Source organism: Drosophila hydei, unplaced genomic scaffold, assembly GCF_003285905.1.
Source record: "Drosophila hydei strain 15085-1641.00,03,60 unplaced genomic scaffold, DhydRS2 tig00000110-arrow-arrow-pilon, whole genome shotgun sequence".
NCBI classification, from domain to species: domain Eukaryota; kingdom Metazoa; phylum Arthropoda; class Insecta; order Diptera; family Drosophilidae; genus Drosophila; species Drosophila hydei.
The window spans coordinates 548-27,163 of NW_022045667.1; the positions used below are offsets into that span (position 1 = coordinate 548).

General features: G+C 34.9%; 3 protein-coding genes across 4 annotated transcripts; all 3 read right to left on the minus strand.

Annotated features, from left to right (window-relative positions):
• Nucleotides 1-382: 382 nt before the first annotated feature.
• Nucleotides 383-1,026, minus strand: LOC115482839 (general odorant-binding protein 99a-like; the record flags this gene model as incomplete). The annotated part of the gene is made up of 2 exons (XM_030223077.1): nucleotides 906-1,026; nucleotides 383-842 (listed from the first exon to the last, which is right to left on the minus strand). Coding segments are annotated over exons 1-2 (505 nt in total), but the record flags the coding sequence as incomplete, so codon positions are not given.
• Nucleotides 1,027-3,934: 2,908 nt separating this feature from the next.
• On the minus strand, nucleotides 3,935-25,592 carry LOC115482843 (phosphatidate phosphatase LPIN3-like). Its single transcript, XM_030223082.1, is given in 13 exon segments — nucleotides 3,935-4,084; nucleotides 4,086-4,146; nucleotides 5,390-5,493; nucleotides 5,559-6,060; nucleotides 6,129-6,339; nucleotides 6,400-6,586; nucleotides 6,675-6,803; nucleotides 7,165-7,264; nucleotides 7,346-8,554; nucleotides 8,634-8,774; nucleotides 8,845-9,050; nucleotides 9,126-9,516; nucleotides 25,156-25,592. Coding segments are annotated over 12 exon segments (3,156 nt in total). The 5' UTR covers nucleotides 9,306-9,516; nucleotides 25,156-25,592; the 3' UTR covers nucleotides 3,935-3,958.
• On the minus strand, nucleotides 12,988-15,381 carry LOC111600781 (PDZ domain-containing protein GIPC3). Of its 2 annotated transcripts, none has more exons than XM_023317065.2 (2): nucleotides 15,228-15,381; nucleotides 12,988-14,121 (listed from the first exon to the last, which is right to left on the minus strand). In XM_023317065.2, exon 2 carries the CDS (start codon nucleotides 14,084-14,086, stop codon nucleotides 13,076-13,078), a length of 1,011 nt encoding a protein of 336 aa, XP_023172833.1. In that variant the 5' UTR covers nucleotides 14,087-14,121; nucleotides 15,228-15,381; the 3' UTR covers nucleotides 12,988-13,075. The 2 variants fall into 2 exon arrangements, with proteins under 2 accessions (XP_023172833.1, XP_023172834.1); XM_023317066.2 differs by having other exon boundaries at nucleotides 12,988-14,150.
• Nucleotides 25,593-26,616: the final 1,024 nt, after the last annotated feature.

Genomic DNA, 26,616 nt, shown 5'->3' on the forward strand with positions numbered 1-26,616 from the left:
ATAATTTATAAATCTTGCTTATGTTTCCGAAAAATAAATCTAAATAAAGATACATAATAGTATACAAGAAAAATTTGATAAGAACCGAAAAAGATGAAGAAATATAAACGAATTAAACAACTTTTCTATGGCCTTTCCTTGGGTGGGACAAGGTTTTGGGAGGAAGAAGCAGAGCTATGGCTGGCCACAAATCGGACGAAACTTTTCATAGCCCCGGAATTATTATTATGGTTTGCATAATTATATAATATATATATAAAGCACGTATGTGTTCAAAATAAAATAAATGTTGGCTTTAAAGTTCGCTATTATACGATTTTTATTTAAATTTTAAAGAAAATGCAGCAAGTAGCACAAAAAGTTTGTGTTGAGCGCGCGCAACATTCGAATTGCTGGCGGGCGATTGCTTGACGGGAGGCGCCGCGTGGAGCGGCGCGCAGTGTTTGGGAACGCTTAGTTCTTCTCTGGATGGCAGCCTGCACCAAGGGCATGTTCTTGCTGAGGAAGCACTTGAAGCCGCGATAGGCCCAAGCGCTGGCCGGCGACTTCTGCTCGTTCTTGTCGGCGCACTTCTCCACATCGGCCTTCAGCAGAGTCTTGTCCTCACGGCCCTGGCCCAGCTGGGCAACCAGATTGTCGACCTTGAAGCCCTTGGTGTCGTCGAACAGGTCGAATTTGTTGAAAATGCACTTGATGTAATTGCGTGTCACCTCATCGTCGGGATACTCGAAGATCTTGTATTTGGCAACAAGGACATCGGTCACCTTGTTGGCCTCGGCGCACTCCTTGCGCACCTTCTGCAGATCCTCGGCAGTGCGCAGCTTGTATTCGGCAGCGGAGGCCTGGATACGAATCTCGATTTAGCTAGAGGAACATATTAAGGCCCGTGGGCGTGGCACACTTACCAGGCCAATCAAGGCGCACAGTAGAATGGCAACGGCGTTCTTCATGTTTGCAGGATTTGTTGGTTTTCGATTGCGTTTGCGGCTTTTGGATTGTGCTTTAGCTGTGTTGGGCACCAGAGTGAAAACTAATGATTGACTGCCCTGTGGCTTGGGCTTTTATACAAATCATTGGGGGCGCACGACTCGAGCCACCGAACGCCAGCGAGCCTCACGTCGGCGGGGGGGACGTTGAAAGGCGGCGATGGGGGCAGCTTCATTGAGTCAACGATTTGTACGGCTACGTCAAAAATTTCAATTGGATTTGGAATTTAAGTCGACTTTAAAAGTCACTAGCGCTTAACTAAGGCATAGATTAATATGAGCTATTTTGCTGCATATATAGATTTCTATATATTAGATATATTTACATACATATATATTGAAAGTGGAATTTACCCTTTGTTGCATTTGCTAGAAATTCCCCAGTGCGCTTTGACCTCTGGCTCTATCTGGCATTTATCTATAATCATCATAATCAGCCTAAAACTGCTCTTATCTCGCTCAAGAGCCTCCCTCTCTTCTCTTTCTATTATCATTTCTGACTGCCTAATAAAGTGGAAAAGTACAGAAAATATTTATCTATAGATTGGCTGTATCTATAGATCTATATCTATATATGCACATTGATATACTTGTAGCTTTTCGCATTGTTTCGCAGTGTATTCTAAATACCTCATAATATGACCCACTTTGAACTCAATTAAAACTTATTTAATGTTTTTTTTTTGCTTATCAGATATATTAATCAATATAAGTAAAATTCAATTATTGATTAAAAACAACAGTTTTCGGTTAACTAACCATTTTTGCAATATGCCAATGCCAATTGAAAGTTTTTTAAAAAGTAATGAAATTGACATAATTAAAAATATTAGCAACAATTTCAAATATATATATATATATATATATATATATATATGATATATATATATATTGTTATATTTTAAAAATATTTTTTTAAAATTAATTTGTTTAAGCTTATTATATATATATATATATATTATATTTTTTTAAATTAATTTATATATATATAATATATATATATTATATATATATCTAACTTGCTTAAACAAAATAATTTTAAAAAAATATTTTTAAATATAACAATAATTTTAGGTTTAATTTTCAGATACATCAAAATTAAATTTATTTTTAAAATTATTTAAATTGTCAATAATTTTAAAAAATAAATATAATTTTTGCTTTATTTGACAATGTAGATAACAAACATTTAAAAAAATTAGTATATATTTTTGAAAAAATAAGTTTTATAATTTATAAAAATTAAGTTCGTTTCCTTTTGTAAAGGCATAATCAAACCATATATATATATGTGTATATATTTGATATATATCTATATATGTATGTATGCATGTATATATGTAGATATATATATATATATCCTTATTTTTTCGAGTGATTTCTTTATTGAAATCATGCTAAATCTTTTTTGATAACCTCTGATAATGTCTGCCCCATTAGGCAGCTGTGCTGCTTTTGTATGCTGATCATGATGATGATGCGAATAATGATGATCATCATGATGTTGCCGCTGCTGCAGTTGGCTGTTGCCGCTGTGCTTTAAATGAGCATTAATTGAATTGGCAAAAATTACGTTGACAAATACTTGCCCTCATGTCTGTGCTGAGAGATGCTAGCGCATCACCCTCCCCCCAAAACTACCCCCAGCCCAGCAACGACCCCTTCGCTGGCCCACGCCTCCCTCAACGTTGATTTGATTGTTCGGTGCGGCTGGGGCTGTGGTTTGTTCATAATCGCAGATTTTCTACTCGAATGTTCTCATGTTTATGTATGCATGCTAGACGACACAATGGCTACAACAACAACAACAACAACGTCAACAATTGTGTCTATGAACATTTGAAAAATTTCCACTGCAACTTGAGTTTATGTTTTATTTTTTTTGTTTGCCCAGTTTGAGTGTCGCCTGATTTTTCTGTTTACGAATTATACAGCTCATCTCGTATTCAAAATTTACAGCGAACCGGTTCGAGCAGGTTTTCCTTTGGCTATGAACTGTAATAAGAACCGCGTCAAGGCAAGCTCTGAACACGAATCAGAGTACATAAACTTGGTTGGAATCATCATTCCGATTTCAGCTGTCTTTATTGTGCCTGGAACTGTAGAATTTTAAATCAAATCGTCAATGAACTAGAAGTGAACCTCATTTTGGAACAGTCGAGAGTTCGGAACGCCTTGTGAACTAAAGGCAGCTCTAGTTAAGGCAAGTTTTAGTTGACTTGCAGTGCAACCTAATCCCAAGAGATGGTTTAAGGAAGTTCACTTAATGTCAATATGTATAAAGTTCGTTTAAAATATTTTTTTTATTTAAACATTTGAAATATTTATTTTTTTAAATGTATATATTTGTTTTTGTTTTCAGGCTAAGCAGAGTTAATTATCATACTTCTTTTAAGCAATGATTTAGGCCCAGCAGCGCAAGAACTTAATTATAAGCATAGTTAGTTTATCATTAGCTGATCATCACAAAAGAAATTATATTAAATTATAAATGTAAGCGAAATACAAAAGAATATTTTTAAATCATAAATCACAAGATTTCAATATAGTAGCTCGGGAATTTCAGTTTACAATTGATTTTTAATATCTATAAACATTAAAAAAAAATCTAAAATAAATAAATTCAGCTCAAATTTGAAAAACAAATCAAAATTAACTAAATATTACTTTGTTTAATGCAAAAATAGGCTAAATCACTTTCTCTGGTTGTTGACAAAAAAACTTAATATATAATTAATTTAATTTAATCATAAAGTATACATACGCATAATGTATTTAGAAATTTCAATTAATAAATTTAATATTTTTTTTAAATTTCTTTTTTTTTTTTGAAAAATAAATTTAGTGTGCGAAACGAACATTTCCATTCTTTTTATGAAATATATAACTCGATAGAAAGCTTTTGACTATATTATTAATGGGAATATTGTTTAAATATATGTTAGATAATGTATGTTTTTGTTATGAATTATTCATTTCTCTGGAATGGGTCTCAGTGTGGCTATATCTAATTTATTTGGCGCCACCAGCTCCGTGTCCAGCTCGGGCAGATCCGGTATGGGATCGCGCCAATAGTTAAAGTTGGAGAACTCGATGTCAAACTTCATCATGCTTCACGGGCGGAAACAGTTGATCCACAATGTACGTCATGCTGCAGTACCTATAGGAGAGCAATCAATGTTAATAAAGTTAAGTAAATTATCGACGTAAACTATGCAATATTATTGTATGTTTGCCATTGGCTCAGCGCCCAAGCGTATGCAACAGAAATTCGATTTTAGCGCAAATTAACCTCAAAAATTTGCTGCAACCTAACCTCAAAGTTGTGCCGCAACCTAACCTAACCTCAAACTCATGCCACGTGCTTTGCAATAATGAAAAAAGTCTCAATGATAAACAGCCAAAGAGTATGCACACATTTTATTTGTGTATAAAACTTAATAGCAAAAAAGAAACAATTTAAACTAAAAGGCTTATGATCTAAATCTGATTGTTCGCCAGCTTTTAAGACTAGGCATACTTCGTGTGGGTTGTTCATAATTCTTTAACTTATGGCTATTAATAAATTGGGAGTTGCAGCTATCAAAGGTGTGCTCCCGTCTATAAACTAATACTATAAACTTAATGGCTACAAATATTTGAATATCACAATTTAGGATAATTCCCATATTTTGACTTAGTCATAGGTTAAGTTAGTTTAGCCATTTTGGTGGCGAAGCTAATAATATTTCATTTTTGGCACCATGTCGGCCGGCCATAATGAGGCTCATATCCTGATCATCATCATCATTGTCAACGTTAATCTCGTCGTCATCATCATCATCATTATCGATATCATCACTATCGTCGTCTATATCGGAATTATCGGTGCTGAATTGTATCTCATCAGGCAAATCCTCATCTTCGAAAGTATCGGTGCGATATTCGTATTCATCGTGTTGCATCAACAGGGGAAAGTATTCATCGACCTCGAGCGACTGATTGATGTAGCCACTATAAATTTGACAATCGAAATGCTTGAGTAGAATTTGTTTGTACTCTCAACGCTCTTGATTGATTTGCGACTGATTGTGTGAATTTTTTGGTAGTACATTAAATGAAGTTCCTACACACACATATACATATATTGTACGATATATAGTATTACTTATGAACTAGACACCTAGCTTTGCTTTATGAGGTTAATCAATTAAGGGAATTCGTATGATTTATAGCTCCCTAAAAACCAACGTTTGAAAGCACATGAAATCTAACAGCGAGCTTTTCTATCATGAGTAAATAGAATGATCTTTTCGGCACTTAGCTGGTTTAAGCTTTTCTCTGAGCCAACGGTTAACAAATGTATTAATGATTGGACCATAACCATTTACAGCTACATATATGATATGATATCTGGCACTTACGATGACTGGAATGTTTGGGTCAATTCGTGTTTCAGCTCGCCCTTCGTGTTGATCGTGAATATACGCATAATGGGTATGCCAACAGCTCGATAGGCCCATACATCCTGCATAACAGAACATTTTTTACTAATTAGTATTTAGAATGATCCAACAATAAAGTGCGACTCACATTAATACGATTGCCGTAACCTGCATAGAAGGGATCCTTTTTCGGAAATAGATCCCGTATATCCGAGAGACAAGCGATCTTAAATTGTTCCGGCTTCTTTTCAATGACTTCCCGATGAAAGGCGGATATCAATGAAGTGGGATTCAAGAGCAATGGACCATCGGGCAGCATAACATTCCCTTGTCTGATCGATCTCAAATACTCGCGCGTCACGCGTGACTGGCCAATGGCGCGTGCCGATAGATAGAGCAACTTATAACCATTCTGTTCAATTTTCGAGAATAGCTGAGCAACGCCCAATTGCGCCCAATCTTTGCCAACCATGGGCAATATATGACCCAATACATCTGATTTGGTAATCGTGCCATCTATGTCCGATATGACAACCTTATCATTATGCTTCCAGCGGAACAAATAGCACTTGCAACGCGTGGTGCCCTGATAAGCGGTCGTTACACTGAACTCGATTTCGTTCATGCCATCCTTAAGGTTGAGTTTTTTTCTGAAGAACGGGAGGAAGAGAAGATAGGATTATGAGAATTTTAGGAATAGCTTCAAAAGGCACTCACAATGGCCGACGAGCTGAGGCGCAACGTTTTCTTATAGCGCTCCTTAGACTCATCGCTCTTACTGGAGCCCATGGTAAGTTCCTCCAGATTATCCACCTGTGTGGAAGTATTCTCGGCATTTACTAGCGAATCGCTCTTGCTAAGCGTTGGATCGCTCAAATCTGGAGAATTGGGGCGCGATGTTTGTGTGCTAACAGCGGCCTGATCGCCATCTAAAATAGATTAAATTTGGCTTAAAATCAATTTGTAGAGTTATTGCTAAAGAACGTTACCCTTCTCATCCTTAGACATTGGACCATTCTTATGAATCTTCGCCTGATTAGGCGCCGCATCTTGAGATCTACGCCAGTTCCACCACGAACGCTTGGTTTGACCAGGATGTTCCGTTTGGTGCGACGCTTCCGGCTTGTCATCATCCGCAGCTTGGGTAGATGGCGAAATAAGCTGCTCTATGGCATCCTGAAAGTAAACAACAGAAGCATTAGAAGATTTCAAGGTACAGGTAATACAGGTAAGCTATTCTATTCGGGCATTAGACAACACTTACATCGGTTAGTTGCTTCTGGAATGTTATCATTGTCATGACAATGGGACATGCAGCCGTCCAGGTATAGTATTTGCCATTCAGACGTACAACTAGATTTTGTGATGCGAACATATTTGGATTTTTGCACACCTATAGTAGGGAAACAGCGGGTCGGCAGGCAAGCATGAGTATAAATGCATTTGTATTTGTATTTGTATTGTTTTCTTTTTGTTAATTTGTGCAGCGTGCAGTGCTGTGTAACGCAATGTTGTGGGTTGAAGTGCAGACAATTGCACAGATAACTATTTACCAGCCTATCGATTGGTAGCGATAATTATCTGTAGTAGGCTGATATAAAACTTATCAAAGATGCGATCATCTATAGACCAGACAAAATATTCAAGTACATTTTATCGCCGATATGAAATATATCAATACTCGCTTTCATGCAGCCAATCGATAGGTTTGTTAACGGTTCAGGCTGAAACGGTTTGCAAGGTTAAAAACTTACATCTGCATAGCTGACCAGCTGTCTATCGAAATCGTCATCCTTGGGCGGTGCACCATTCTCCTGCATGCCGCACATGGACATGGCCACGAAGTCCAAATATCTATTCAAATATAAATTCAGTGGATAAGACATAAATTCTTGATAGTCGCGTTGCAATAGCATTCGCCTAGCAGCTACGCACTTCTTGCCATGTGGTGCGTGCTGTTTGTTGTTGGTCTCATCGAAGTCCGAATCCAAGCTCTTATGATTCTCCTCCAGGGAACTTGGTGAATGGGGCAGACTAGTACCATTGCCACTCTCGCGATCCGTCTCCTTGGGTTTGGGGCTGGGAAAGTAAAGAGCCGCCATCTCTGGATCCATGCTGCCCACTTCTAGATCGGATAGATAGATGTCGCCCGCCTCTGTGGCACCCTCCTTGCGCAAACGATTCGCCCGCCGCATAAAGCTAAACATATTGCTTATCATCCAATGCCGCTCGTTTTGCTGTGCATCCGCAGCACTAACCGTTCCCTTGGTCTGCTCCGGAGTGGGTAATTCACCCCATTTCCATAACGCGCTATTCTCATCGTCCCCAACATGACGTTTATCCCGCATTGTTGTCTCCAATTCACTGTCACTTTGTATGGGCGTCGATGGTCGGCCCGCATTTCTGCCAGCTCCAACAGCGCCAATACCCGTTGGTGTGGTTATCTCTGTGTCGCTGAAGAAATGTATGTCCAGATCATGACGCATCGAACTCGTGGGCGTGGCAGCATGGTTGAGTTCACTCAATGGACTATCATTGCCCGTGTGTGCGGTTAGGAGTGCGGCCGATGCCTGCTCATCATTGGAGGAGGAATTGGTGGTCGTCTTAGAAACAGATTTTAACGCCACCACGTCGGTCTCATCGATGTTGCTGGCCAGCATCGAGTTGATGGAGTTGGCATCTGCGTTGGCCATATCGCCGCCAGCGGCGCTGCCCGCAGAGCTGCTCGATGATGTTTTGCGCTGTGAGTTCTTCTTCTTCATTTGCGACTTCTTGCGTCGCTTCTTTGTCTTGTTTTTGGCATCGTCCTTGTTGGTGTCGTTGGAGATAGTTGTTGCTGCCTCCGCAATTGTGCTTGTTGGTGTCGTTATCAAAACTTCCGGTTTGGCTGATGGAGGCGTTTGAGCTAGCTTTTCTTCGGGTTGTGATGAAGCTTGTGGTTTCACAATGGATTCTGGTTGTGATTCCACATTTGTTCTCGCTTCCAATTCCGCTTTTGTATCCGGCATTTTCTCTAGCTTTTCGGGCTGCTTTTTCTCTTGGAATAGCTCCTCGTGCTCTGCCCATTCTTCACGCATCTTTCGTGTGGTATACTCCTTGAGCGATTCACTCAATTTGCGTCGCTCCAGCGTGTTGTCCGTGTGCCTGTAGATATAGTAAAACAAAATAATAAGGATATCGTCTTCGAGATTGAGATCAAGATTTCTATCAAAGCTATGTCTACCTGCGGTGTGTATAGTCGGAGGCCTGATTCTCGAATTTGTTACTGCCCTCTACAGCAATTTCCTTTGGCTCCTCCTTGGAGAGATCAATTGAGTTACGACGCGGTATTGGCAACGGTATTTGCAAATCATCGCTAGCGCTTCTATATTAATGATAATGATCTTTTAATGTAGCTAGCTGCAATTTGGCAATGGAATCTACGTGTCACCTACTTGTCAACTGTGCGCATATCCTCGAGTATGTCTATGCTCTTGTTGTTCAGAGATTGTAGAAAACTCTTTGGTATGGGTGAAGTGGCTAAATTGGCGGGTAACTCATCATCATCATCCTCCAGGCATTCCTCCACAAAGAACGCCTCACCCGAATCACCCAATTTCATTTGTATGTCAACGGGCACGCCATTGATTTCAATGTCCACCTTAACAAAAACAAAAAACAAATGCAATATTAATAGAAAATCCTTCCAGTACCGACTCTTTTCCCTGCTACTTACCACCTTCTCGCGACTGCGCAGCACACCCAGCTTGCCAAAGCGCACGTGGAAGGGCGAACATAGAAATTCGCCATCGGGCTGCTCCACAGCGATCACATCGATGGCTCCAGTCAGTGTTGCTGCATTGATGTCATTGTAAAAGTCTTGCAAATTGCTAAAAACACGCACCAAACTGTTCATTTTGCTTGAACTTTAATAATCGATATGCACACTTGTATCTGTATCGATATCGCTTTAGATTCGATTCAATTTAATTCGTTTTCGCTCTTAGTTTTTGTGCGTGATTCTTCCGGCTTGAATTGTATGTGTTAGCGTACTTAATAATAATACATTTTATTGCACTTGTTGTTGGCGATCCGTTCGCTCTGCTGTTGAATCAATCTTCGGGCAACTGTAAATGACAGAAAAAACACAGCTGTAAGTCATACATTGATTTATTTAAATATTATATGGATTTCTTTCCGCTATGCTTATAAATAAACCCTTGCGACATATATCAAAGTCTTTTGTGGCATTTTAAATGCAACCACAAGTGCAATAAATGCAAAAGATGAAAGAAACAAGAAATTGGCTCAAAATGCTAATATTTTTATTTTGTTGCTGTCGCTGTTGCTAACTGTTTTCAATTTGCGAATGTCTTCCTTCTGCTTTGCTCTGAAAGTCAAGGTTAATGTATTGCGAATGCAAGCAAAACAAATATGAATAGCGAATTATTGAGATAACTGAAATGGAAGGCGAATTTGCTTAAATTCGCTTTGGGATATAATATATTTGCCTGACCATATTGAGTACATTTTGCGTATTGTGTAATATTTGATATTATGTTAACAGCGAGTTTTTAAAGTTACGTAGATATAGCCATATTATATTTAATTTAAAAATAAACATTTGAGACAAAGCCCGCCGACGCAATACGTAAGGTGTAACTGTAATTGTTGCGGCTTTGGCAACAGAGCTTTCATATATGTGTTAGTGCGTGTATGCATGCATATCTATGCAATTGTTATCGATAAAAGAAGATGGTGTGATAGTTAACCGTTTTAGTGGCGTGTTTTACCGATTTTATGTTTGTGTGTAATAAAACAATCATATCGTCGAGAGACACACATACACAAGCGCTTACTCATTTCACATGCCACTGGAAAACATCACGCGATTTCACAAGGCGGCATTTAAAACAAACACACACATACACACATGCATAAGCACATTTATAGATTTGTAAATATATAAAAAGTAAATTATTGTGTTTATCAGCCCAGTGACATGTTGATTAAGTTGTGCGTTTCTCAGTATATAAGTATGTGTAGGCAAATCGGGTTTAACTGCTCTAGAAATAGTAACGCATACACACAAAGTCTTTGGCATTCAATAATTTAATAATACAAAAAAAAAAACACTTGTTTAGAATTTGCCCGTCTACTGTTGAGGTCAATGTACAATTGTTGTCAGCCAGTTTTTAGCTAGATCTTTTTTATTTTTATCATTGAACGTTTATTGTTTTTGCTATCGCAAAGGAAATGGTCAAAAATGTTATGGACGATACTCTTATTGTAGCACTTAGACATGTTCGTCTTGTAGTTGATAAGAGTTTTGATAAACGCTTTCTTTTGAATAATGACAACTAGATCTGATCGGGTTTGTTTAAATAAGTTCAATTTGGTTCAGCCCAATGGTAACGCAGACAACACGCCACCTATCACGCGACGTCGGCGTCGTTACTTTCACCTGCAAACAAAACAAAACGCAACGCAACGCAACGCAACGTGCGAAAAGACACAAGCAAAACAAAACGCATAAAAACTTGCAAATGAAAAGAGACGGAGAGAGTGCGAACGGGATTTATAACAATGCAATTACTCGCAGCAGCAGCAGCAACAACTGTTAACGAACCAGACGCTATTCAAATAAGCAAAGCTAATTTGTCGTAAGCAGCGCAGCGGGCCAACCAATTGACGTGTATTAAACAAATTTTTAATGTTTGTGTTTATTTATTAGTGGCAATGCTGCTTAGTGAATTGTGTTGAGTCACGACCAAAGTCCAAGACATACACATACACATATCCACATACACTCACACACCCTGTTTAAAAACAAGAACAGGAACAAAGTCGAACAATTTTGTGTGCCAAGAAAAATCACATTGAATTGCACACGTTTCTAGTATAATGGAAATTTTATGTGTCCGCTACCTTCGTTGCTTTTTTTGTCTTCTTTTGGCTCTTCTTCTTTGAAAATCTATTTATTTCGCTTTTGTGGTTTCCTTGGTATTTTTTGTTTTATTTAATTATTTTTTGGATTTCCACGAAAAACTAGCAAGACCAGGTTGGGCCTTACTCTATTTCTGCTACAGCAGAACTTGAAATAATTTGCTATAGTTAATGTTTATTTGTTGTTGTTTTTTTAAAGCTGGCACAATTTATGAACAAAATTTTTAACAAGTTTTTTCAGGTTCTTTGTGTTGAACGTTTTAAGTCTTTCCGTCTTGCCTGTTGCTTCGACGACAGCGCTTGCACAACTGAACGTTCAAGCTACAGCAACGTCTCTTTTTAGTCGAACAGCAGTCTGCCAAAGCTAATTAAATTAAGCAACTGTCTATGTATGAGTGCGTGTGGGAGAGCGGCGTACACGTTGCGCGCAATGCTTAAGAGAAAAAGAGCTTTGCGCTATGTTTGTTTGACTGAAGAAGGAGAAGGCAAAAAAACCTGTAAAACCGGAAAGTGTATCTTGTAAAACATTGTTCTTGTTGTCAAGAAAAGTTGTTGCTATGGTTTGTTGCTGAGCAGCTGTTTGCTGCTGGACTGTTTTTTTTCTCTCTCCCGCTCGCTCTCTTTTGCCATTGCTCTCTTTGTGCTTGTAGTTATTCAAACACAACCATAAATTTAATAACTGTGCTTATCAGCTGTGCCTTAAGCAGCTGCTGTTGTACATTTTGCAATTGCAGTATGTACGTATATATGTATGTGTGTCGCTGTGTATGTGTAATGTGGATTGATGGGGATGACGTCGCGTCGTCCGATGTTGCATTCGTAATAAAGGCTCCGCAAAGCTTTCTGAACTAACCGATCGACAGGAAATGGCTGTACGTATTTAAAATACATATAGGTGTATGTGTGTATATATGTTTGAGTGGCAGCCGTCAAGAAAATTCGACCAAGAGTCGAAAACGCACGTGCTCACGGCCTTCTCATACTTGCAAAAAAAAAAGAAAAAAATTAAAATTCGAAATATATATGCTGAAAAATTTGTCATAGTTTTGTTGTCTTGGTGGAATCTTTTTTGCAAAATGTGTCTACAAATTGTTGTCGAGTGCCAAATGATAAATAAAACATGGCTACACTGAGAGAAATGAAACACTAAACTAAAAACTTACCGTAAATTAAAAATTACACAAAAATATATAAGATTAAATAAAAACTAAAATCAATTGTAAATAATTTAAGTTTTATTTTATAAATTTGTTTATAGATATAAATAATAACTAAAGACAAATGCATAGTTATGTACATTGAACAAATTGTACCAAAATAATATAATATATAAAAATGTAAAATATATTTTTGCTTTCTTCTTCTTTCTCTTGTTACTTGCTACGTTTTTTGTCAATTTGTATGCATATAAATATATATATTTATAATAGATAATTATAACAAATACAAAATAATTGGCAAATGCAGGGCATACAAATAAATACAAGTGTATGTAATACATATATATAAGTAAATATATATATGTTTTTATCGATATGTTTATGCTAAGATCTAACAATTAAGAGAAATAATAAAAAGAGCTGATGAAAAATGATTTTTCTTTCTAGTTGCTTATAGATTTTTCTTTTTAGATTTTGATTTAGTTTTATTATTTGTAACAAAAATGCAAATGTTGTTGTTGTTGTTGTTGTTGTTGTTGTTGTTGTAATTATGAATGATCACTTAGGATCCGCTTAGTTTCTATTTGCTTATACGACGCGCATCTGTTATAGCACCCCAAAGTTCGATAATGAAATCATCGGTAAAACCAAAAGATTCCAAATCGGAACTATCGATAGCCTCCGCAAAGTCCATCGAATTCGATTTGTTGTCACCCAGCTCCCAGATCTGCGAAGCCAGCTCTGTATCGTTGATGCCCATAAAGGACTCCAGCAATCCATTGATGGCTTCGACGCCCGCTTTGGTGGCCTCATCGAATTTCGGTTCAATCTGTGCATTGCCGTTGGCCTTGAAGCGTAGCGTTTCCTTGCCGGAGCCATAATTGCGTCCGGCATTGAGTCCAGGCGCCGAGCCGGATGCACGCGATTGGCTACGCGGCCCGATCCCCTGGAAACCGCTGCGCACCGGCTCGACCAGGCGCAACGTAAACGTCTCGCCCGTCCCAATGTCCTTCAGCATGCGTGCCACCTCATAATGCCGTTTGCCCACCATATTCACTCCGTTCAGCTTCTCGATGTGATCTCCCACCGAAATGTGCTCGATGCGATCGATAATGGAATCGTCTTTGATGCGCTTGATGAACGCATAGCCCGCACCGTTGTCTGTTATGGTTAGACCCAAAGCATCCTGCGTCTTGATTATTTCAATCTCTTTGGCCCGGCCCTTGCGATGGGCAAATATAAAATCATCTAGACCAATCTGTCCGCCCAGCAGACGTGTCATGTCCACCTTATGCGAATTCAGGGTGCAGAATAAAATATCATCTTCGGATATATCAAAGCATTCGGCTATCTTTTTATACAGCTCCCGGACGCTAGCGAACCCAGTGATCAAGCCCGTCGGACTGCCATGTGCCAATTGACAATGGAAGATCAATGGCGGCTTCTTGTCCACATCATTGTTATTATTCTGTTGATTGTTATTGTTGTTCTGTGTATTGGAATCGTAGGATTTGTTACGTCCTTTGCTATCCTGGCTGATATCGCTGTGATCGGAGGAGCTTTTCGACGATTTACGGGCAAAGAGCGGCATCTTTGTAACAATATATATAATTATCCTCTTTTCCTCTATATATGTTATGATAGGATATCGTTCGCTTTATATATATATATACATATATATATAAATCTATTTATATATATATATATATATATATTTATCTGTGTACGTAGAAGAAATTGTGGCAGTGTTGTTTTTTAAATTGTTCGATATTATAGATAGTATAAAGGTTAGCTTTATTTGATTATTAGTTCCGTGTCCATATATGTATGTGTATGTGTGTTTGTATGTACATGTGTATAAAGCCCGTACACCATAACATGTATAGAAACTTATCTAATCTAAGCACAACAATTTATGGACGTAGTATCGAGTAAAAAGAAAATGAGTCAACGTTCAAAGTTTTTACTGTGCGAACATAAGTTCTGCGGATCAAATTAGAGAAGTTATTTTTAATGGAAATAGTACTAACAATGGGCTATACCGATTGGCTGATTAACACACATATATATGTATATACATATTTTTAAAATTGTGCAAAATTTTAAATGCATTAATAATGTTATAAATATAAAAAACTAAAAAATGCTAGTGAGGTTAAACACGATCCACAAAAATAGCTCTTTCAGGTGCTTGTTAAATTAAACTGGTTCTTCTTACCCAGATTTTGTTGAATTGAACACTACAAATTCAATTAAAATATGAATATTAACAAAGATAGCACGTCGCGCAGCAAAAATAAACACGATGAAATTGAAAGAAATATAAAGAAATTTTCTTTTTCTGTAAAACTGGCAAAAATTTTGCTGCTGACTATTTTTATTTGATAAGATTTTGTGTGACAAGCGCGTGATAAGTGCACTCAAAGAGAGCAGTGACAGCAAAAACAGAGAGACATAGAGAGAGAGAGAGAGAGAGAACGAGAGCCGTGGTGAAGATAACGTATGCTTAGCTGGGCGAATTAACTTCAATTCGCCTCATTCCACCCTCTGCTCTTTGGCTAGAGATGCAACTTCAATTGGTCGATGTGACCAGCTGCGTGCAACAGAAATAAAACCAGCTTTAAATAAAAAAAGTCCATCTTAGAGAAATGTGTTTTTTTTTTGCTTTGTTTTGCTTATCGTCTGCCTAATCTTTCGAATTGAGCTCGTGCTATCGCACGTATGATTCTTACGTTACTGTGTACACTCGCTGCTTTTCGATATTTCTATTACACTTGCTTAACGTGTGGCAATTGCACGAAGAAATTTTGGAAAAACTAAAGCAAAACAAATTTTAAAATCGAAATCAAATATCAAAACCTAACAGCACATGAAAGATTAAACAAAGTGCAAATGAGTATTAGATATGACAGGGCTTTTGGTACGATTTACCCATCACAATTTAAGTAGATGTGCAACAGAGCTCTGGCGTTACCAGCTGATAAGAAATATGCGAGACTGTTGAAAATATGAATTTTCTTATAAAAAAACATTTATATTTATAAATACTATATTCAAAATATTATTATTTTGATGTACCACTATGATTCTACTCCATTTTTTTTAGAAATCTTATAGAGTCTACAATTAAATCAGCAACTTCTTTGAAGTACCAACAACTATACAAGAGAAACATCATCTCCTCAGAAATTGTAGCCAACAACTGAGAGATCTATAGATTTTAGGTATTCATTTATAAGCGATACTAAACGTTAGTTAATAAACAAGGAAATAAACTTGAAATAATTGAATTTAATCATCGAATTTTAATACTTCGTGCAGTTTGGATAGTATATATACTACAGTTCTTTTTTTTAGTCTAGACTTTATAATTTCCCCATTTTAATACATATATTTTCATTGTTGACAATTTCTTGTTAAGTTTTCCTCTTTTTTATATTATACGAATGTATATATTTACTTATATATTTTATATTATTGCTTGTTGACAGTTTCTAGACTAGATTTTTTCATTATAGTCTTTTATATATATCTTAATAGTTCAGTTTGTCTATATGTTAAGCTTTCTAGTTTGTTATATTCTCGTGCTTTTTTTCTGATTTCGCATTCGCTTTCAACTTTGCTTTAACCTTGATCATGTTTTTATATTGTAGTTTTATGGCGAGCATAACTTAGCAGAATTTGCATTTGGAAACATCCGGTTTCATAGGATATACGCAAAGAAACAAGTAATTAAATATACAATAATATTTGTATAGGAATTTCAATAAAAAAATGTTTGATAAACTCCCAAACTTTTTGTTTAAATAAATTAGAGAGCTGTCAAAAGTAAATTATATCATGTTTTATATATATGTATATATATATATATATATATATATATATATATATATATATATATATATATATATATATATATATATATATATATATATATATGTATATTTTAAATAATTTAAAGCGTCAAATGAAATATTTGTGGAGAGCAAACTTAAAGACAACTCGAGAGGCAACTCAAGACGAGCCCCTTAAATCGAGCATGCGCGAAATACATATAAACATGAATATAGCTATACCAATATATATATATATATATATATATATACCCCGCATATACATGTATCTATATGGAGGGGCACATATACTTGTAGCTGTATGTGTTTTTCACAACCGGCTATTTCTAGCTGAGCATAACAGATAACCCGGCGAATGAAAAAATATCATATCAAGGTCAAATTTGTTAAGCATAGAGCGCGTGTATAGCGCTATTCGTACCTTCAACACTAACACTAACAAACAAACACTAACGCCAACAAAACTAACAAAAAATACTACGCATTAGGGTTCCATTTGGATAGAAACTGACAATTGGCGTGAATAAACATAATTTCGGTTGAAAGAACTCTAAATTTCATTTTTTTACCATTTATTTTCAGTGTCTAAACTAAATGAAATTAAATCTTATCGAAATTATTTAACAGCATTTAAAATACATAATTATTTGCTAAACATTTAATATATATATTACTTAATGTATATTTATAAATATATATATTTTACTAATCTGATATATATGTATATATGAGTGCTTTAAAACATATCTAAAGATAAGGCGGTTGGTGCTATTTTGTTTAACTATTTATAATTTATAGCGGGGTCTTCTCTTATCATGATTTCTGTTTGGTAATTGTATCACAGGTTTTTTTGGGGGACATCATAAAAAAGTTGAACTCTGAACTCCAGTATATAAATAAAAAAAACAGTTTTACTTGTATTTTTAAGTTCCAGTTTTATTAAAGTAAAATTTAATACATGTTTATTAATCAATAGATCTATAAAAAAATATACATTATCATATTTAAAAATAAATCAAACTTTCTATCTACATGTAACTTTAAGTGATGTGAATAGCGTGTAAAATAATATTATATATTATTATTTTCTATAATTAATCATTGATTTATGCAGAGCAAAAGTAATTGGCAATCAAAAACTTTTAGTTAACTTTCATATTAGAAAAAAATCTTTCTAAAAAACCATTCGCATGAGATCTACGACTGCCGACACGTGTAACAGAGCTTATTTCTAATATCGAATTGGCGCTGCAATTGGCGGGTAAACAATAACAAACAACAATGCGAAACAACACCAGCAACAACAAGGGCCAACAACATTTCCGCATAGGCAACGCGGCAGGTTCTATGAGATACAAAGATATCTACAAGTATATATCTAGTATATATATATAAACATATGTATATGTATTCATCATTCATTTGTTGTTGCATGTTTACGCGGCGCCGATTGGCTGTAATTTGTGGGCCCGACTCGCATAAATGTGGGCATAGAAGAAGCTGTCGCTCTACTTGAAATGTATCTGTAGCTGTAGCTATTGCTGTTTTTGTATCTGTATCTATGTCGATGTATTTGTATCTTTAGCTGGCGTCAACAACTCAGAACGTAAACAACTTGAACCGCGCGTGGGCTTCAGTTAAGTACACTGAGAACAACAACAATAACAACAACAACTAGATAATGATATATGTGCATTCGCATTTGCATTGTGCAATGACTAATTTTTCAACTGCACAATACCCTAGAGATAAGGTGCAGTAATAGAGTACATAATACTCATGTTACAAATAGGCATTCTATTGGGAAAGTTATTTGCTTAGTTTTCGAGATAAAAATGCAATTAATTCTAATTTAAGCAAACAACATTGGCAAAAATAATTCAAAGTATTTAACAAAAATTATTATTAATTTAAATAATTATTATAAATATATAATTATTTATTTAAATAATTATAATTGTATAAAAACTATTAATGATTTATCAAAAAATATTTAAAATATATAAATTTAAATAAAAATACAAATCTCACCAAGCCACAAAAAATAGAGAATTTAAAAAAGTTTAGTGTATTCTGATTTTGAACCCATTTGAACCCCGAAAGTTTTATGTTTAATCGTGAAACAACTTAAAAATCAAGGCCAGGGCTTTGAATAAATACGGAAAATAAGTTATTAAAGTTCAAATCCGACATTATATATTTTAATTAAATAACTATTAGATATAGCTCAAGTTTATTATATATCTTTATATATCTGTTTACATTTGTTGTTAAGAAATTATGTAATGCCTATCCCATTCATAAAATATTTAAAAAACAGACAATTTACATTTGTGTGCCTATGCCAATATTTTGCAGCATTATTAAGTATTCTGACTCATGAATATAGTACTATATTATATATTATAAAACAAAAAAACTGTCAGACGAAAAATACGTATATTTGACATTAAATAAAAACTTGATTAAATTGTATTTAAAAAGGTTTTGCATTTTAATTATCAACAGTTTGAAAAGCTCTTGACGTCGTCTAAAATGTCATAGGGTATATAATACGTAATACTCTCTCGCTATAATATATATATATATATATATATATATATATAGTCACACTTTTTCATTCAGCTTTCGTTTTGTTTTTGTTTCGCTTAATTAATTTGCACTCGTACAAATGTTTTACTTTGTTTATTTCTCAAGAGCTTCAAAAACAAAACAAAAATAACAAACTATACAAATTAACTATAAATATATATATATACATAGATATATGTGAAATGAATGCTCTATAGAGAAATTTAGTTGGCTCGCATGTTGTTTGTCTTATCGCATAGTCTACATATATATATGTATATATAGTTCATATAGTATAAAACCAAATAGTGCGGTTGCCTTTAATTCTCTAATTTCGTCAAAAGAAAAAAAGACTCCAAGTGGGGGGCTGAGCAGCAAGAAAAAGAACGCTTCAAGGTTACTTAATCTAACAGAATATTAAGTTACGTACAAAGTGAATATTTGTTATCAATCAGCATTAATCTGGAATTCGTAAGGTATTTATACACTTCTATGCGCCGGCAAAGGGGTAAGTCTTATACGCAATAACCATACAAAGTTGTAGAACTACGGTATTCTATAGCGTCAAAGTGACATATATTTAAACTTGTGCTATATTCATATATAGGTTAATGTTTTGGGAGTGTGTGCTACGAGCTAAGACCTTTAAGTGCTTGTTCTATAGGCGGATAATGTGTTTTGAGCATATGTATGTGACATTATATACCTGAAGTCTTATACTGTATACTGCTTCAATGTTTTATGCATTTGTTTTATACATATCTAAAGGCTAACACAATAATATAGTTGTATGTATTTGTAGTTTATACAGACTTCAAACCAAAAGAAGTTTGAAAAGAATTTTTTTTAAATTAATTTATAAATTGTTTAGCTTTTTGAAAGTTGAAAAAGGGCAAAGAAATTTGTATTAAAATTAATATATTTTAATACGTTTTAATTATACTGGCCCAATGTTTTTTGCTATATATATTCATATCAATTATAAAATATAAAATATGTTTAACAAAAATAATATACGACAATAATATTAAAATCTTAAATTTTAAATTAATTAATTAATTTATTTAATTAATAAACAAGTGTATTTTTTAATATTATATAATATAAACGTTATAGAAATGTTCTAAACAAGCGCAATAAACAATTAACAGCTCAGCTGTGCGCTCTAGTGGGCTTTCACTGTAATTATTATAATGCGCTTAGTTATTGCATAATTAAAGCCATATATATTTTATATATATGTATTAAAATAATGTAAACATTTCAAAGCGAATAGTAATAAAAAAAATAAATAAAAAAACATAGAACTGTTTTGATGACGACAAAAAGTACACTTCACGTAAGCAAATTGTCTTTGTTTATATTATTTTGTTGTTCTTACTAAATAATATTAAGAATTTGTTTACACGCGCATTAATTGCTGCTGAAATAGGCGTGGCAAATGACATTTTACAACAAGCAGCGCAGCAGCAGCAGCTGTTAACTGATTGCATATAATTGCATTTTATTGTCGTTGTTGCTGTTGTTGTTAGCTTGGTTTAATTGTTAAGCACTTAACAAAGGTTATTCTTTATAGTATGCACACACACACACTATATATATATATATATATATATATATATATATATATGCATAACCTATATAATATGCATTTGAACCAGGCTCAACTTTCTTATTTTACAATTGAAAACCTTCAGGGCATAAGGTTAAGTATTTCTTTACAAATGTGTTTTTGTTTTACTGCAGCAAAAACCCCGCCAATGTCGACAATAAAAAACAAACAGACGAACAGAAATTAAATAAAGAGAAATACTTTGACGAGCTGCTCTTAGCTTGCGCTCTTTAAAAGCTCTGCAGCTGAGCTTTGTGCATGCAAAAGCTTTATTGCAAACTTTTCAATGCTCTGAATGATCGAATGAACTTTGAAAGCAATGAAAAAAACAGTATGTCATCGTTAAGGTGATTCAGATTTCGTTGACTAGGTCAATATTTGGTACGAATTTGTGGAACCGTTAACGGTGAAATTTAATTTAACAGTGATTTATCATTTAAGTTGCTTGCAGGCAAGCAGAAAATTGATCTCTGCATTGTTGGGTAGCTACTCAAACGTTTATACATATAAGCTTTGAAGGTAAATATATATAAACTGTATGAAACATGGTAGGAAAGAGAAGTGTTGAAGCTGTGCGCCATTTAAATACCCTGCATGAGTGTCAAAAATAGTGTGATAGGTGTTATAGTTGTTTTGTAACAGAGAGAGAGAAAGAGAGAAGAAATTACAAGCTGTTGTAGATAGGTATATGTGAACAGAATAGAAAGTAATTCCAATACAAATATATTTAGTATATATTTACTATATGATACACATACATATAACATATTACAAGTGTGAAAATACAAAATTATTTGTATATTATATTTTTAACGAGAACATTTCTAACATTAACAGTGTGGCAGGAAATATTCTCTTCCTTGATATTGAAATCGGTACTTTAAAGCTTTTTACAGTTAATGATCCCCAAATATTTAGGTCTTTTAATGTTGACTGACGGTGTTTCCAATTCCATAATATCTTTAAATAATTATAAACTTTTTTTAAATAAATTTAATTATCTTTCATATTGCCAAAGTTTTTTCAAGATCATAAAGTCAAGTAAATAATTTAAATGCAATTTGAATATATAAAAATGAACTATGAAACTCAGTTAATGTGGGAACACACATTTTTTTCTGTGTCGGCAACTAATAAAACTGTTTTATTTTGTTTCGTTTTTTTTTGCCCTTTAACAAACTCAACGAAAAAAAAGTAATATGCTTTCATCTGGCGCGCCATAGATTCAAATTGGTTTGCAGCTTGTTGAAGTGTTGTTGTTGTTTGCTTAAATTACCTGCTCCGTGCGCAAAGTTCAGCGAGGTGAAACGGTTAAATGTTTTCAAAAACTTGCCCCCAAGTCGAACACATACACAAATGACTATATATATATAGTTGTGTGTATATATTCATCTTTTTGTGCTCCACATTATGAGCCTTTATAGCTCTGCCTATACAGGGTGCTTTAGCTGCACTGAAATATCGGTTCAATGCACTTTGCCTACGATAAACTACAAATTAAGTATGCGTTTCTCTTATAGTCACGTTGTTGCCGTCTTTTTTGTTTCTGCTCAACTCTGCTGTCAGCGAATATGAATAATGCCATACAAAAAATAAAATGAAATAAAACGTGATATAAAATGAACTGAAAACAAATATGAAAAAAAAAAACATATTTATACAATATATATAAATAATAATAAATGTGCTCGGGGAGCAACGCACCAAAATAATATCAAGAAAATACATAAAGACACACGTATATGGCACACAGTTTTGGCCGTCTAGTCAAAAAACTGAATCACACGCCAAAAGCTAAGGGTAAACAATAATTATATTTATTTATAATATATATTTGTGTGGATGATCATAAAATATATATAGACAGCATAGACAACATCTGACAAATTGTTAATTGATCTAAAGGGCATGTTGTTTTTGTGCTAATATATGTAACCGACATTATAGGTATGTATGTATGTATGTGTGTCTGTACTACATAATATATATATAGATTCTTAGTCAATTCAGCCATTTTAAGACATTAAATAATCTAACTCCTCAATGCACTCAATGCACTCAATGCTTGCTAATTGAGTGCAAAAACCTGCTCAAAAAAAATTCTCTAAATCTCTCTGCTCCTATGTTGAGTGACCTTTCTTCAGCTATAAAAGGCGCGTCGGCTGCTGCGTCTAATCAGTCACGTACCTGACCTGGACCGGGTCAGTTTCAGTTTAGTGAAGTGCAGTGCAGTGCAGTGTAATGTAGTCTAGTTAGTTAATATATTTAAGTTTTCTTTTGTTAATAATAATAAATGCCTTTGTTTAGTATTATATTATAATTAATTTTCTTTTTGTTAAATAAATGATTTTGAATAATGTCATATTGTATAAGAAAAAAATTGTTTAATAAAATAATATTGTATAATAAAAATAATATTGTTTAAATAAAATGTTTGTTTAGCAACTATTTATGTTTCTGCTTAAGAATAAATTATGAATTGTCAACCTTACGAGACTTAAATATTAAGGGATCATTAACTGTAAAAAGCATACAACTCTCGATTTCAATATTGAGGAAATTTTCTCTGCTGTATGAATGCTAAAAGCTGTCATAAAAGGAAATAACATTTGCAGAAAATCTTCAGCATTACAGCAGCTTAACAGATCATACAATTATAATCTACAAAAGAACAAGGAACATTTTTGCCTTTTGCTGCTCAGCTGTTAATTTCTTACTAAAAAATTTAACATAACTCAAGATACTCTTAACTATTAGATCTCATTGCTCTTGATGTTCATTAAGTTATCAGCGTGCCATATGCAAATTTAAGTTGTACTGTTGTTTTTCTGTTTTATGGCAAATTGACTGCTTATGGCTGACAAAGCGCAGCCGCCATTAAAGAGAAAGAGAGTATGGCGTTCGAGGGTGAGGGAGATAGGCTGAATTGGCTTTCGTTCTGGTGGTAACAATTGTTTGCATTTAATGCCTAGGGGCGTGCGTATACCGGTTCATAATATGGACTCTCTATAGCAATGTCACGCAAACAATTTACATAAATGACGTCGCTTCCGCTTGGAACAAACGAGCAGCGCAGCCAACAAGAACAGCAACAACAAAAAGTATGGCCAGTAAATGAATGATGGCTGGCAAAAAAAAATAAAATAAAAGAAGAGAAAGAACTTAATAGACACGAGAATGAGAGAAAAAGTGTAGCAAAAAGTCAATTGTTCCGTCTGTCCGTTGGTCTGATTGAATTGTTCAGTGCGGAAGCGTGAAAGCAATCGATAAAAAATAATTTACAAAGCGCCTGCTGCCAACTACAACTAACGGCAAATAATCGTCTGGCAGATAACAGCAGATAGAGAGAGAGAGAAAGAGAGCGAGATAGAAAGAGTTTTAAATGGCGAAGCGACGTAAAAGAAAAACAAAAATGAATGCATCTAAAAATCATATCTTCTGGCCAAAACAGCAAAACCCACTAACCAACTTCACGGTTTGTTGGAAATTTAATTTGCCTACAAATGGGTTTTTTTGTATCTTTTTTTTTTGGAGATTTCTTTGTGCCACCTGCGTCGAGTGTTCATTGCCTTTGGGGCACGCCCTCTCAAAGTTGAGAATTTGTTGGAGCAAAGAAAACGAAAATTGTAAGGGGCACGTGTTGGCAACACAAATTAAAAAACGTTAACACACTTAACGCTTTTTGGTCAGGCCATACCAACTCCTCTAGCCGAACGAAATTATTTTTAATGTTTGTGTAAGCTGTTATTAAACAATATTCGGTTGTACAATTTTGCTTCAATAATAAAATCAATAAGTGCAACCCTTGAAAAGAAAACTACCCGGCTAAAATCGGACATAACCTCAAATGTCTGAGATTGCATGACTCAAATCATTTGAGGTAGGAAATGGCCGAAAAGGAAAGACAAAAAAGAAATACATGTCTGAGGTCATAAACATAACTGTCAATGTTGCTATGGTGCTTTTGGTTATTTGGGGGTTGGTTACGGAAAATCGTTATTTGCACATTATCTTAAATATATCCAAATATTAATGCATATATTTTCCTTTATGACATAAGCTTTGTAGTCTGCGTGAGTGTGTTTGTGAGTGTGTGGTTGACAATAGACGAGAACATTTGCGGTTAATTATTTATCTACTTTAGTGCATTATGTATACACTGGTTCCGCCCAGCTGCACAGCTGCATGTGAATCGAGACCAACTGCAACAATTTGTTATTTATCGATTGCCAATTTGTTATATCTGTTATCATGAAAGTGGCTTACTTGTATCTCTTTCGCACACACGCACATCTCTACGCTTTGGCAGTGGTTCTTCACTCTCATTTTTCTTTTCACTGAATTAATCAACAATAGAGCTTTAGCATCTATATATACATATATATATATTTTAGTATAATATTAGTAGTTTACAATTACATGTTGTTTGTTTGTTATTTGTATGGGAGGGGACAGACAAAAGGCTGAAGATGTGCCACCACCTTTCACTTTATTTATACATAAAAAATTTTTGGTTGAATGAATTAATATCTATTGTGATGGGATGCTGTATCTGCGAGCATTCGAACAATCAATACATAGCAAACAGAGTAGACAGAAAGTAGAAAACCCTTTTGTACGCACCTGTCGTCGATTCTGCTTGTGATTACTCCAGGCTGCACTTGCCTGCACTTTGGGCACAGAAAAGCACCGTAATGAGCAAGGAAAGCGGACATACGAGACCAGGTTGTTGTTGGTGTTGTTGTTATTGCTTTTCTTCACACATATAGGCACAGGCACTCACACTTGCGCACACACATATAAAATTTCTTTCTTTCACCCGTTTTTAACTGGTTTTTATATCTTTTACTACACCACCCCGTTGATCGTCCGTCCAACACATACATGCACTAAAACAACTTTTAATTAAATTAGCACGATTTATGTGTAGAAGACAAATTAACAATTTCGGCTACTACTGGCGCATTAACTATTAATTCTACTGCTCTTAGCAGCTCATTTTTCACAACTGTATGACCAGCTCGCACACTCACACATGCAAAGAGTGTCGCCGTCGACTAGTCTGTTGTATTTGTTCTAGAGATGTCAGTGATATTAGAAAACATCGATGCAACGATAACAGTTATCGATTTATAATTCTGATTTCTATCTGAACTATATCGATATTAGTGGCTAGATGTTTAATATATATACATATAATTTGGTATTTTTTCCAGCTTTAGTTAATAAACTTTAATTATGTAATATAACAATTTGTTTATGTTGGAATAATGGAAATTTTCGATAGATGTTTGCTATCTGTAAACAAGTGTTTGAAAGTGATAAAAACTATCGTACGAATAGTTGCGATCGGTTCCTATATCGATGTTGTATTTGAAAAATTACCGCCAATTTAATATTTTATTGAAATAAAAATGATATCAAACATTTATTTAATATAATTTTTATTTAAAAATATACATATTTTTTTTTTTTTTTCGTTTTTATTTCTTTATTTTGTTGCAGCTTATTGTCTTAGACTCTATAGCGCATTTAGCTCTAAACCTTAACTAATGGGAGGGCAGATATGCCAATTATTCTGCACTTGTAGCTACTATCTTAATTAGTTCTAATATTGTCTAGAGGATGCAATCTCTTCAGTCTTCGCCTATTGTTGTTTATAGCCAGGTTGCTTGCGAGATGGTTAGGATGCGCTGCAAGTCTGTCCGCGTATCTTGAACTGTGTCGCCCAATGAGTTCAGCAACTGTGGGAATTGCTAAATCCCTATGTAAGACTGAGTTTCTTACAAACCAGCTGGCTCCAGTCCATCTGCGTAGTGCTTTATTCTGCAGGGTCTGAATTTTGTTCCTTGTAGTCTTCGCCGAGGAGCCCCATAGAGAGATACCATATACGAAGGTTGGGACAACTATTGCCTTGTAGATGGCGGCCTTGCTGCTGTAAGACAACTTGCTTGAAGCTCTCAGCATCCAGTCGAGGGTTTTTAGCTTGCTTTTGCATTTTGAGGTTACTTGACTTATGTGCGCTTTAAAAGTCAGCCTTCTGTCAAGAGTGATACCAAGGTACTTTACTTTTGAGGCTTTGGG